At 37.3% G+C, this 14,154-nt stretch overlaps 1 protein-coding gene across 6 annotated transcripts in view; it reads left to right on the plus strand.

Moving 5' to 3' along the window:
* Nucleotides 1–14,154, plus strand: part of CASD1 (CAS1 domain sialic acid O acetyltransferase 1) — a 36,774-nt gene that overhangs the window by 8,067 nt on the left and 14,553 nt on the right. For 3 of the 6 annotated variants that reach the window (XM_087917709.1, XM_087917708.1, XM_026706283.2), the window contains exons 3-9: nucleotides 3,172–3,292; nucleotides 5,008–5,052; nucleotides 5,660–5,722; nucleotides 5,922–5,966; nucleotides 7,400–7,523; nucleotides 8,558–8,772; nucleotides 13,368–13,793. In XM_087917709.1, coding sequence (XP_087773835.1) covers nucleotides 3,172–3,292; nucleotides 5,008–5,052; nucleotides 5,660–5,722; nucleotides 5,922–5,966; nucleotides 7,400–7,523; nucleotides 8,558–8,772; nucleotides 13,368–13,793 — 1,039 coding nt within the window. Of the gene's footprint in view, nucleotides 1–451; nucleotides 494–3,171; nucleotides 3,293–5,007; nucleotides 5,053–5,659; nucleotides 5,723–5,921; nucleotides 5,967–7,399; nucleotides 7,524–8,557; nucleotides 8,773–13,367; nucleotides 13,794–14,154 lie in introns of those variants that run through there. The other 3 variants (XM_087917712.1, XM_026706284.2, XM_087917711.1) reach the window with 2 other exon arrangements.

The following is a 14,154-nucleotide window of genomic DNA, read 5'->3' on the forward strand; positions in this document are numbered from 1 at the left end:
TTCGACTGCTGCATCATTTTTCACAAGGGCATTTCTACAATGGCTGCACCAACTGCAGGATCGATTGCCTGCCTCTGACCTCAGGTCTCATCAGGACCTTAACAAAATTATAGCAGCGGCGGAATTCACTACGGATGCCACCCTCAATTCCACCAAATTTGCATCAAGGGCCATGACATCTTCGGTGACAGCAAGAAGACTTCTGTGGCTCCGAAATTGGCAGGTGGAGTCACGCCGCAAATGGAAGCTGGCTTCTACTCCCTGCGCAGGAGACAAGCTTTTTGGCAAGGCTCTAGAGCCGTATCACATCAAGACCAGAGATAAACATAAAATCCTTTCCTCCTCAGGGAAAAAAGCTGACCATGGCCAGCTCCTTATCGGCCACCTGCCTTTTGGGGGGAGTCCACCTCCCGCTTTCCTCAGCCACAGAGGGCATATTCTCAGCGCCAAGACCAATGTCAAGAACCACCTGGCAGACAACAACCTTCTGCTGGTAAACAGCCCTTTTTTGGGGGGAGGGGTTGTGCCTTCCGTCACTCTAAGTAATACCTTGTTCTCCCCACCCAAGGGAGGTCACTTGGCCTTCTTTGCCTCCAAATGGGAGGAGTCAACAACGGATGCCTGGGTGCTCAACACTGTTAGGTCAGGGTTGCAATTGGAATTTCTATCGTCACCCTAGAAATTTTTTCGATTTGTCCTGTTTCACGGAACACTTCAAAGAGAGCCCTTATGAATTTGGCCATTCAACACCTACTCGACATAAGGGCTATTCAACCAGTTCCCACCTTACAACGGGCACGTGGATTTTACTCTCATCTTTTTGTTGTTCCCAAAGCCTCGGGGGGCAGGTGGCAAGCCATCCTTGACCTAAAACTTCTCAATAAATTTGTCAAATACAGGCGATTTAAAATGCAGACGCTGCATTCTATCTTAGAGAGCTTTTAGGAGGGTGACCTCCTCTCCCATTGATCTCATGGAGGCTTACCTCCACATCCCCATCTGGCCTCATCATCGCCAGTTTCTCCGTTACCAGAATGCCCACTTCCAGTATCGAGCTCTTCCCTTCAGCCTCTCATCAGTGTCTTCTTCCACTCAGTCTTCTTCCCCTACTATTAGCAGGTGGGTCAGGACGTGCATTACACAAGCCTACAAAATGGTGGCTCTTCCAGTACCCCGTGGTCTAATGGCGTACTCTACCAGAAGTGTGGCCACTTCAGCCGTTTGGGCCACCCAGGCATCCTTGGAAGAGATTTGCAGAGCGGCCATGTGGACATCCCCATCTCCCTTCATCAGACACTACCGTCTGGATTCCTTTGCCTCGGCGATGGCGGCCTTCGGCAGACGGGTTCTTCAGTGAGTGGTTCCACCATCAGAGTGATTGGCCGGACGAGGACCCGCCCATGGACATGCAAGCTTTGGTATGTCCCATCCTGGGCTCTTGCTGCAGCATGGAGGAGAATGGACATTGGTAAATTTACCTGTGAACGCCCTTTCTATCTATGCTGCGAGAGAGCCCAGCCCCATCCCTTGGTTTGTCCGGAGATGGTAAGGCATGTTAATGTATTGGATTGTTTGCTTTCAGAGACACTTCTTCAGTCTGTCAAGTATTTTTGCCAAACCTGGGGATTCTCCTGGGAGCTGGGGTTTTATATACAAGTACAAACTCAGCTTAATAACATCATAAGAAGGAGTCTACCCATCCTGGGCTCTCTCGCAGCACAGATAGAAAGGGCATTCACAGGTAAATTTACCAACACCCATTTCCACCTTTACCAAAATATAGGAAATGAGATCATGCCAATAGCCAAGAAGCCCACATAGGGTTTCTAGATAGCAGTTTGCTGCTTAGCATCTAGCACCATCTATAGGATCTCAGTTGCTACCACATTTCACTCTTTTTTATTAGTTAAGAATCATAAAAGGAGTTAGGAGAGGATTCATAATAATCATTAGAAGAGCACGCTTGCAGTTGTTTATACAGGGCATATACCTGACCCTGAGGCAATGTAGGAGAGGGTTTAGAGTGAGAAGTTGTGATACATATGTTGCAAAGAGAAGGGAGACATTGAACAAAGCAGCACCCACTAATTAAAGCACAAATAATGACTACATAGCATAGAATATTTCCCTTTAAGCCTGTGGGCAATCAAGCCCAAAAGCTTTCCCACCAAGGTCCTAAATTATCAATTTTCAAATCTGAGGCCAAATTGTTGAAAATATTAAGCTGGTGCTGGATGGTTCGTGACCCATCAAACGAATTAAAACAATATAGAGTTTGTAGAATAAGCTTCCTCAACGTTTGCATCTCGTGGTTGATTGTTGAGATAGCCGAAGAAGTAACATAATTGTTTTTGCTAAATTACATAATTGTTTTTGCTAAATTACATAATTGTTTTTGCTAAATTACATAATTGTTTTTGCTAAATTACGTGCAACAGAGTTAGTGTTAAGGTGAGTGCGAGCAACAATTGCTGGCACGCCCACTATAGACAAAGCTAGCACTACGTATTCTACTTTATCAAGTAAGGTTGTTTCAGAGTCACAAGTGCTATCTAGCATGACCATACATTGAGAACGATTCAATTGATGAATTTGTTGTTTAGAAAGCAAAACAAATCAGCCAGCTGAGGCAGCATTGTGCTTCACTAATATTAGCAGGAATATAATTAAAAGTTTCTTGACCACATGTAAAAAACCATCCTTGCGGTAGCCAAACATGGGCAAAGTGAAAGAAAATCTCTTCAAAAGCTGTGCAGTTCAAAGTAGGTGAGCTAATGCGATGACTGAGGTTTTTTTACTTGAAGATGTACAATTAACTACTTTTGCGCAAGTTATATTTACAGGGACTGCTACCATTGGGGTGTGTCAAGCAATCGCATCAAGGGGTGGATAATAAGCAGCAAATCCCCAGTTAGATATAGTCTTATAGTTAAAGTTCCTATTGTGCACTTAGGTTTTTTTATCTTGACTTTGTATGGTTATTATTATTGTTGTTGTTAACAAGGCTTGTGGTAATTGTGAATATAGCTTTTCGGATTGTTCAAATATTTTGGTATATTTCATTTTATAAGCCTTTCTGGAATAAATAGGATTTGCCCACCGGTATATTCTATTAAATTCATTTTTATTCTCATACTTGAAACTAATTAATATTGATGTTTATTTTTACAGTGAAGCAAAATCATGCCTCAAAAACAAATACATTGCATTTATAGGCGATTCTAGGATTCGTCAGCTATTCTACTCATTTGTAAAACTCATAAACCCTCAAATTAAGGAGGAAGGAAACAAGGTAAAACTTTTTGTTCTCATTGTTTTTATAGCTGTGGAGCCATAAATGTTTTCAGAACCATTATCACTGTTCCATTCATTTACTACTATGCAGGATGTCCCTAATTCATAGCATGTGTTCATGTCACAAGAACCTTAATAAAAACTTCAATTTTTTAAATTAAAAAAACTAATAAAACTTGCAAGTATTTTAAACAATCAGGAAAAAGAGAAAAGGAAATGTTGTAGAAACATTCTTAAAAGAGAATTCTAACTTTTGTGCATCTTCTGACACATATTTTATAATAAGTATTATATGACAAGTAAGAATGTACTGTATGCTATCCTTGAATATTTTTCTGTGTTTTGCACCCATGTATGTATTAACATGAACTAGAGGAGATAATTCTCAGTATATCTCCTGCTTTGGTTCCAGGATCAGATGGGCCATTAAAAGTATAGTTATGTTGGGCAGCTATTTCTGTGCAGTCTTTAACATTGTAATCATCATCTTGATATTGCAGATATTGTATTGTTAATGGGGAAATAGTGGTCAGGACGCCATTGAGATTTCTGGAGAAAAGAGAAAAGAATATATCTGACATAATTTGTGTTATATACCAATTATTGGGGTTGAAATATTACTAGGTGAGAAAATTGAACAGAAAACTATACATTCTAAGAGTTTAAATGTTGTAACATTTCTTTAGAAAAGTTATTTCCTTGTCTTAAGTATAAAAATTTGCTAAAGTGCATACATACTTAATACCCATTTGTTTCATTTCTCTTTCTCTCATAGTTCCTAGCTTTAATAGGGTTCAGGCATTATTAAATTAATTCATTATAACTTCGAATTCCCTGTAAACTAGGTGTTCTTTGGACTACAAATGTAATTTTTTAAAACTGGATTTTATAATTAGGGTAGCATTAGAAAATGAAATAAGTAGTTGATAGCTTAATAGATTAAAAATAGATGACTGATAGAAAAGAATATCCTGATCCATGTTCCTTTGCCTTTGTTGTGGTCGTCTTAGAAGGAAGGAAATGGATGAACCCAGGAATTCAAAATAGCCTGATTAAGATTTAACTCCATCACTACTGCCACATCTTAATCTCCAGGGAACAAATTGTCCACGAATATGGTGTACTTTTCTTGAAATATTTGTAATGCACCTTCAGTAGCTAGACATTTTATTAAGCAAGGGCCAGATTTCGTATTTGACTTTTACTTTTTTAAAAAGCTGTACGAACGGCTTTTGAAACCACAGTGAGGGAAGAATGTTTTTAAGAAATTCCCCAGATGCTGTTTCTATTGGCTTAGAAACCCATTGATAGAAAAAGCAACTTACGTTCTGATATAAATAGTGGCTTCAGAGGAGAATGGTTTTAATCAAGATTGTGAAGTGAGAAAAAAGGGTTTAAAAAAACCCTTGCTTGCACCATAGTTTTATCACTGATTCATATATTTATATGTAATATATTTGTATATTCTTACCATCTTCTGACTAAATATTAAAAATCATAATAAACATAAAATACCAAATTAATGTTGGATATGAAGCTTTTAAGCCTTCAGATGTTGCTGAATAACAATCTCCAGAATATTTCAATGTTGATATGCTGACTGGACTGCTATAGTACCACTAGGCTTGCTGCTAACTTAAATGGTGCTTGTAGTCAGCATGTAAATGTACAAGTTTATGGAAAATGTTACATGTGCGCATTTTATTTTGACAGCATGAAAACATTCCTTTTGAAGACAAATCATCTTCACTTAAAGTGGTAAGTATTGCTGGTTTTCTAACTATAATACAGAGAAAGAGTTAATCTTGCTGGAAATAGTAGTTGAAAATTATATATACGTGCCCAGCAGTGGAAGGAGTATTTAGCTAACTTTCAACAAGCAACTTTTATCTTCCATTCTCTTTGGTAGCAAGACAATTGTGGAAGGAAATGCTTTGAAAGTTTGGGGCAACTGACTGTCCCCCAAAATAGACAATAACCATTAGAATAAAAATGATCATATTTTTAATAGTTTCAATCAATTATAGATGTCGTAGACATAGTAACTGCTAGGAATTGTTCCAATTTTTGGAATTAGTTACAGCAAGGTGTCAAACTCATGGCGTCATGGCGGTGTCACATGATGTATTGGGACTTTTTCCCCCTTCACTAAACCGGGCATGGGTGTAGCCAGCATGTGACATATCTGGCCTGCAGGCTGGGAGTTTAACAGCCCTGCATTACAGTATAGTTCAGGCATTTATATTTGAGAGAAAATATTTCTATTTAAACCATTGATTGGTCCTTCCTCAGATCTATGGCAAAATGCAATAAATAAGAGGTTTCAAGATTTTTATACTCACGCAAGTATGCCCTTTTCTTTCAGGATTTCCTGTGGTATCCAGAAGTCAATGGTTCTATGAAGCAATGTATCAAGGCTTGGATTGAAGTGAGTTGTATAGATTATCTTTATTATTAAATTATTATGATAGTCCCAACAAATGAATGGGTTCTAGAATTCGTAGTCCTGAAGGTAATTTTAGTAAACATGATTCTGATCATGTGTGTTTTACAAATGTTCTTTCTAATTAAATCAGTCGGTGAAAATGATTTGTGTTGGAATTAACTTGTCTTTTATTATGTCATAGGGTTCTTCATCCAAACCTCATATACTTGTAGTAGGAGCTGCTACGGTAAGCTATTTGTATACTAGTCATTGCAGTAACCAAATAAAATTATGACAGTCTCTGATTTCAGCTGTTTCAGATTTCATATAAACTATGATATTGTTTTTTTCTTTTTTTCACTCTATTATTTCAAGTTACCCATATAATTAGGTTATTGGCTGCCCAATCATTATCAATATAGTATACGACTTACATTGCATAAGTTGCCAACTGAGCATCTTATTTCTTTTTCTCACTGCTACCGTTCCTACAGCTAATGGAGTGTAGTGTAATTATTAACTGACAACTGGAATCAGAATATTTTTTTACTAATGCTATGCTCTTATAGACTGCTAATACATGTATTCAAACTTATTTCAGGTAGTTCTCAGTTGAGGGCTACACAGATAGTCCTTGACTTATGCCCACAGTTGGAACCGGAAATCTGGTTATAAATCATTGCAGTTATAAGTTATGGCACTACCAGTCCCATTTTCCCAATATTTTTTTCTAGCAGTTGTAATCACTGCAATCGTTAAGCAAATCACATGGTCATTAAACATATGAGTGTTTTTTACTGGAAATTGGCAAAAACCTCACAGTCATGGCCATGGTACACTGCAACTGATCATAAAAGCAAACTTGTTGCCAACCATCCAAAGTGTGGTCAGATAACCATGGGGGGAGCCGTAACCGCCATACAGGCCATAAAATATCCGTTACCAAGCTGTCGTAATTCTGAAAGGTAGTAAAATGATCAATTGTAAGTTAAGCACTAACTGGAACTGGCAATTCCATTGTTAAGCAGTATGGTCATGCACTGACTAATGATGACATTTCTGGTTGCAATCATTAAGCAAATCACAGTTATTTAATGTAATGGCATGTGACACAATCTACAACTTCCTGCTGTCTTCACCATTTGCTTGTCAAAAGCCAGTAGTGAAAATCTCAAATGGTGTTCATATTACCATAGAACACTGCAGTGGCTACAACTTCAAGAACCAATCATAAATCTCCTTTTTCAGTGCTACGGTAACTTGAACAGTAACTAAATGAATGCTCATTAAATGAAGATTACCTACATATAAAAATAGAATTTCTAATAAGGATGCCTATTCTCCAGTCTCTCTCTCTCTCTCTCCCTCCCTCCCTCCCTCCCTCCCTCCCTCCCCTCTCCCTCCCTCTCCCCCTCCCTCATATACACACATATATATGAATATTGTGATAGTAGTATCAATCTGATTTGAATTACCAGTGGTATTAATATTTTAAAAAAGTTTTATTTTTAGAAATGTCTCAAAGCTGTTTAATAGTTTGCAGTATTCTATATAATATTCTGTGTATATATTTGCTTCAACTATTCTTTTGATTTATTTGTTATAAAATATCTCGATGTTTTGCTTATAAGATTTCTGAAATATCAGTTTTAATTCATTTTCCTTTATCATCTTTTTCAGTGGTCTATAAAAATTCATAATGGCAGCAATGAAGCACTCACACAATACAGGATCAACATCACTTCAATTGCACCCCTTCTGGAAAAGCTGGCAAGAAATAGTGATGTCTATTGGGTCTTGCAAGGTAAAATTTAAATTGTATTGCATTTTGATGTATAAGTTGTCCAAAATGCTTGTAATTTTTATTTAGCACCAGAATGCCAGATTTTTCTCTAGGAATAGCTGCTGAAGTTTGTCTCATATGGTGGATTATTACCGCTACATTATTAAATTTCTATGAAATCATATTTTGCACCGGAAATAATTCTTAATATGATATCTGAGCAAATACTGAACAAAATATTATTAACTTCCTTTGGAACAGATGATATGCTCTAAGTTGCATTAGAGATGCAACTGTAATTTTCTCTTTCGATTTCCCAAAATGCAAATTTAAATAACAGCCTACAATTTTTCTGATCGCCTATGAGGGGAAAAAAAATATGTCAGCTAAAAAATAGGGTTTATTGTTAGACTCTTTGCTATGTGAAATCCCAGAATAACTATCGGGGTAAAGGTCTTCAGTAAAAAAAAAAAAAAATTAAGAAAGCCTTCCCCAAAGTGGACTGTTCAACTGCAGAAATCAGTTATCTATAGAAATGAGACTTCATTTGGTTGGAAAAAATTCAAGAATAGGTTATATCTACAATCATTTTTCAAATATAATTTAGTTTGGATAGGTAAATTAAGCAGCAAGCTTTATGTATTTTGTAAATCCTTTTGTGACATATTATTCTAATTGGAGAAGGCATTGTCAGAGTTATTCTCGAATTTATTCCTATATACTGGGAACAAAGATCATTTGAAGCACAGATCTTTTTTTTCAGCAGTTTTCTAATTAAAATTATAGGAATTCAGTAAGAATTTTTTTTGCTTCCTTGCACGAAGGAATATTTTAATATTAATTTATCCCACCTATGTCATTTGTCATCAGACACACTAGTTATTTGAACTGTTATTAAATGGCAATTTGTTTCACTGAAATTTGGTGACAATCAAATATGCCTTGCTTGCTAAAAAGGTATAGACTAGTGATTTTCTACTCCCTTGGAACTGAATATTTATTTATTTGTTGCTTTGGTTTATAAAGTAGTAACTCAGATATTTTTTTCAATTCAGATCCAGTTTATGAAGATATGTTGAGCGAAAGCAGGAAAATGATCACTAATGAGAAAATAGATGCTTACAATGAAGCAGCGGTCAGTATTCTGAACAGCAGCTCAAAAAATTCAAAAGCTAAAGTAAAAGTTTTTAGTGCATCTAGACTAATAGCAGAAGAAACTATAATTCAGTCATCAGACGGCTTACATCTTCCTGAATCAAGCAGAGAAACAGTGAGTAATCTCTCTGAAACACAGCCATTAGAAGTGATAATGACAAAAAAATAATTCTAGACTTAAAATAATACGACTAATTGAATGAATTTGATTACTATTTTAATAGGTATTGAAAAACTGTTGCAAAACCATTTTCAATTATTTACAGTGGAAATCAACAATTACAGTAGAAAGGCAACAATTAATATCCAGGATGGATAGTGTCTAGTCTCATAGCTCTGCAGACCGAGTTGAAAAACTGAGGACACACACCCTGGTAATGGTCCCCAGTTCTTCCCTTGGTCTCAGTGTGTTCAGACCACCCTTTAAGGGCTCTGAATAGTTAGGATTGTAGAAGAATCACCCCCTGAATTGGGTTTTTTTCTCTTCCAAAGGCTTAGAGCAGGTTTGACAGCTAGCCGGCTTGCTGGTTAGCACTTTTGTTTTTCGGGGGTTTTTTATCTGCCTTTTTTTGTTTAAAAAAAATTCTTTGCTGGTGGACTGGTTTTTGGAATTGTGATTGTAAATTTGGTTGGAGGTGCCCCTGAGAGCCCATGTGGCCCGGGCTGGGGGGAAGTGAGTCAGTGTCTTATTCAACCCACTTTCTCCTGGTCCATTCTTATTGATCTGTGCTAGCCGTGAAAACTGCAAGGCGCTTCTGCCCCTTTTCAGCATCGGGCATTTCAGATGTCCCTTGGGGAAATACTGGCCATCTGGATTGAATCTGGCCCAACACCCCAGGGTGAAAGCCTTCCTTAGAGGAGCCACTAATTTGAAGCCACCGGTGGTCCACCGTTACCCCACCTGGGATTTGCCTAGGGCCCTGCAGGCACTGACTTCTCCCCCATTTGAACCCTTGCGTGAAATCACGTGCATGGTTACATTCTTAGTGGCCATTATTTCGGCCAGGCGTATCTCGGAGTTGACCGCCTTATCCATCAGAAAGGACCTGTGCGTTTTCTATGCAGACAGGGTGGTTCTGCGGTTGGGTCTTACCTTTCTGCCCAGGGTGAACTCCTTATTCCATCGCTCACAGGAGTTGATTTTGCCTGACTTCTGTCCAGGGCCTACCCATGCACTGGAGAGAAAATGGCACACCTTGGATGTTAGGAGGACCCTCCATATATACATCAAAAGGACCTCCCTTTTTTTTTTTAAACAAATTTTATTGATTTTCCAAAACAATACACAGACAAACAAAACATAAAATATAATGACATAAGAATTTTTTTTCTAAAAAAACCAATCCACATCTTATTTAAAGACAGAATTATTCCAAGTTATCACATTTCCAAACAAGCACAATTTAATATATATATTTACTTTATCTGTTCATCTTCATATCTTATCCCGAACTTCTCTTTATTACTTCCTTTCCTTCTATTTATTCAAATTATATCTCTTTAACTTTAGATTGTATACATTTTTTATCTCCATCTGTCTTATACATTTTCATTATTCTCTTCCAATACAAAAACAAGACATAAAACAAAAAGACATAAAACATCTTTTCTGAAAGTTGCTTGATCCCGGGTTAAAACTCATCGTATAGACGCCCCTTCAAAAATCATGTTCCTTTTATATATCATTCCATATCTTATTACCGTTTTCCATTTTCTATATAGCTTCTTCCTTTTTTTAACTCTCTTAGTTTTATTCTACTTATCTCAGTTCAAGTCATAATACTTAACATTCTTTGTCTGTTCTCAACTATCCATTCATTTTTTCTCTTTAAACAAAACCTCTCCTGTACACTAATTGGAGTATGACGCCTTTAACTCTTTCCCTAACCTAATAATACTTAATATCACACATAACTTGTATTGGGATTCTGTTTAGCACATCCTAAAGTCACACAATATATTATATAAAGAGAATAAGAAAAAAGAAAGAACGACAATAACAAAGAAACAAATTTATAAATATATAATATAGCTAGTACCCTGTCAAAACCATTTTAATCATACCTATTGATACTTATTTATATCTTAAACATTTTATTCTAAAAATGCCTATAATAACACAATCTTATGTACCTTACAGAATTCCTTTTTCAATAAAATTTACCCATTGTCTCTAAATAAATTTTGTTTCTTTAAATCTTGCTCCCCATCGTTGAGACTTCTCACCCCTTCCTTTCTCCCTTGCTTATTCTTTTCCTTACCCTTTTACCCCTTTGTCTCTCCACCTCCCTTTTCTTCTTCTGCTTTCCCCCTTCCTGTTGTTTTCTAACCTTATATCCACCCTTCAACTCATTTTTATCTATTTTGGTTGTTTTTTTTAGGTTTTAAAATCCTTTTTCCTTTTCCTCTTCCTTCTTCTCCCCCAATAGAATCACATGTTCATCAAAAATAGTTTCTTCTTTTTGTCCCAATTATCCTGCTGCGCAATCAATTCTCCATAGGAATGCACCGCCATTTCTAGAGATTGAAAAAGAATGTCCAAGGTATCTTTCCAGTCTTGTTCTTCCTTTTTATATTTTAGATATTCAGTTTTAGATTCATCCAAGAGTGATGCCATTATAAAGAGGAAAAATTTTTCCCAAAACAACCACCTGAGTGATTTTAAACAAAGAAAAAAAGTTTCCCAAAAGATGCAAAGTCACCAAACAATCCAGATAGACTATTTCATTTAGCACTTTTTCCCTTCTTCCATTTCTTTTTCTGGGGTTGCTATTAAATCACAAAATTCCAATTAAAATATGTCTTTTTGAAGTCTTATTAATGTTCAAATGGCTCTTTAAAATTCTAGGCAGTCTGCTCCTTATTTTCAACTTCTACTTCAATTTTTTTCCTCTCCCTTCCCACTCACAGCAAAAGAAAAAATTTTCTTTAAATATTTAGAAATCCATATCCCTTTGGCATTAGCATAGTCTTTAGCATTTAGCATACCTTCAATGCGGTTTTCCGATTTCTCTCAAAGCTGTTCCGTTTGGAAGGAGAGTGAAAAGAAAAAAAGTTTTCCCTTTAATATCCATTCGCTGTTTACTCAGTCTAGGAACAATGTGTCTTTAGTAGGTGTTAAATACCAGGATACTTTCACTGTTCCTTTGTCCCGGTTAGCAAAATCACTTTCATTTCTTCACAAACTCCTCCAGCACTTCCTTTTCCCGGCTGAGCTCTTCTAAGTGGCGGCCATTAAAGACCGCCGCTCAGCTGCCATCGGAGAGGGAGATTTAGCCGGCTAGGGAAGAGAGATGCGATGTCTCTCGTCCTTGCCAGAACCCCCCAGTCTTCACCATCTTCTACAAAGGTGGCTTAGCCCCGGAGCCAAATGGCTCGGGGTACTCAGGCAGTGAACACAGGCAGAGACCGTGCACAGTCACGGATTCCTGCCTGCACCGAAGCACCACAAGCCGGAAGTCAAAAGGACCTCCTCTTTTAGGAGGACTGAAGCCCTGTTCGTTTCCTTTCAGCTGTCAACTTTGGGTCGCAGAGTGACACTATCTACTGTGGGTCGCTGGCTTAGAGCCTGCATTGCAAAAGCCTATGAGTTACTGGCTCTTCCTGTGCTGAGAATCACTGTGCACTCAACCAGGAGTGCGGTGACCACTGCAGCCTGGGCAATGCAAGCTTCAGTTCTGGACTTTTGTAGAGCTGTGACTTAGTCATCTGTGACCCCATTCATAAAACATTATAAAATTGACTCCTTTGCCTCAGCAGAAGCGTCCTTTGGAAGATAAGTCCTGCAGGGCATTCATGTAGAAGTGGGGACCTCCAACCAATCCAGTTCCCTCCCATAGGACAGCCATCAGCCAGCTTTGGTATGTCCCATCCTGGATTCTCCCTTCGGTTCAGTGGAGAAGGGGAGTTGGTCCTACCTGAACGCTTCTTCTCGGGGAGCCGAAGGGAGAATCCAGTCCCACCCTGTATTCTGTCTGGTCAGAGTAGGAAGGAAATGTAGGAAGGATACTTCTTGCAGTATCAAATAGTCTATCTGTTAGAGGACGAGGAGCAGCTGGATTCACTTCAACGTTGTTCAGAACTGGGGACCGTTACCAAGGGGTGTGTCCTCAGTTTTTCAACTCGGTCTGCAGAGCTATGAGACTAGAGACTACCCATCCTGAATTCTCCCTTCGGCTCCCCGAGAAGAAGTGTTCAAGTAGGAGCAATGCCCCTTCTCTCAGGTGTGCAACAGTTAACCTGACCTGAAAAATTGATTCAAATTCAGTTTTGCCATTAATTCATTTAACTAGCACTGTAAAACTTGCAAGGTGTTAACTTTAACAGCACACTTGTAATGTAACAAAGAAATTATTCTGTATTTTATGGTTGTTCTATGGATTGTTAAAATCCAGAAAATTCTTATATTGTCTAGGAATTCCCAGTTTTAAAAAGCATTGAGATATGCCAACTGTTCTATAATGTAATGTAATCAAAGGGATTTTATCATGGATTTCCAACATCCAACTTGCTGATAAGATAAAGAGTTAAGTATTTTGTTATGCCATACTGTATTATTATTTTCACTGCTGAAAAATTAACTTTTTCAAAATTAATTTTATGTAAATAAAGGTATTGTATTTGGTTTAATAAAAAGCACTTTAAAATTTAACAAAGATAAACAAAATTCCATATGACCAAGTTATGCTTTCATTTTTTGTTTTTCAATAGAGTGCAATGATTCTAATGAACAACCACTGCAACAAGATTGTTAAACCTATTGATGGCTCATGCTGCCAACCTCAGCCTCCTGTGACTTTGATACAAAAGCTAGCTTTTTGCTTTTTGGCTTCATCTGTAATTGGATATTTGGTCCTTGTTCTCATTCGTCGTAACAATAACCAGAAGAACAAGCTGTGCACTGATATGGAGAGTGGAGAAGAAAAAAAACCTGCCACTAATTCTCCAACAATTTCTACTCTAGAGACACTTTTCCAGTCCTTGTGCAAACTTGGCTTAATTATGGGCTACTTCTACCTGTGTGATAGAGCAAACCTATTTATGAAAGAGAACAAGTTTTATACTCATTCTTCTTTTTTTATACCAATAATTTATATCTTGGTGTTAGGAGTATTTTACACAGAAAATACTAAAGAGGTATCTGTTTCTTTTGTGCTAAAATTATGAACTTAGATTAATGAAAACAAACAGTAATGGAGAACAGTAGTAACCTTTGTATTGCTTTGTTATTACTGCTTTTAGATATTATAATCTTCAATTAAATGGGAAATACAAATTGAGAGTTTAGTCCCATATGTTTTATTGGAAGCCAGTCTCATTGGATTCAGGGACTTGAATCAGCATAATAAACTAAAGTGATTATGTTGTAAAACCACTAAAATAAAATTGCACTTTATTTTCTTAAGTTTTTGCGGGTACTTACATGTATGGCATTCAGCTTTGTTCAGGTATTTTCCCACATCATTGTAGTTGTGCTTTTAAAGTTGTAGCAACGTTT

Source organism: Pseudonaja textilis, chromosome Z (genome assembly GCF_049901715.1).
Source record: "Pseudonaja textilis isolate UNSWEBS1 chromosome Z, rPseTex1.2, whole genome shotgun sequence".
NCBI lineage: Eukaryota > Metazoa > Chordata > Lepidosauria > Squamata > Elapidae > Pseudonaja > Pseudonaja textilis.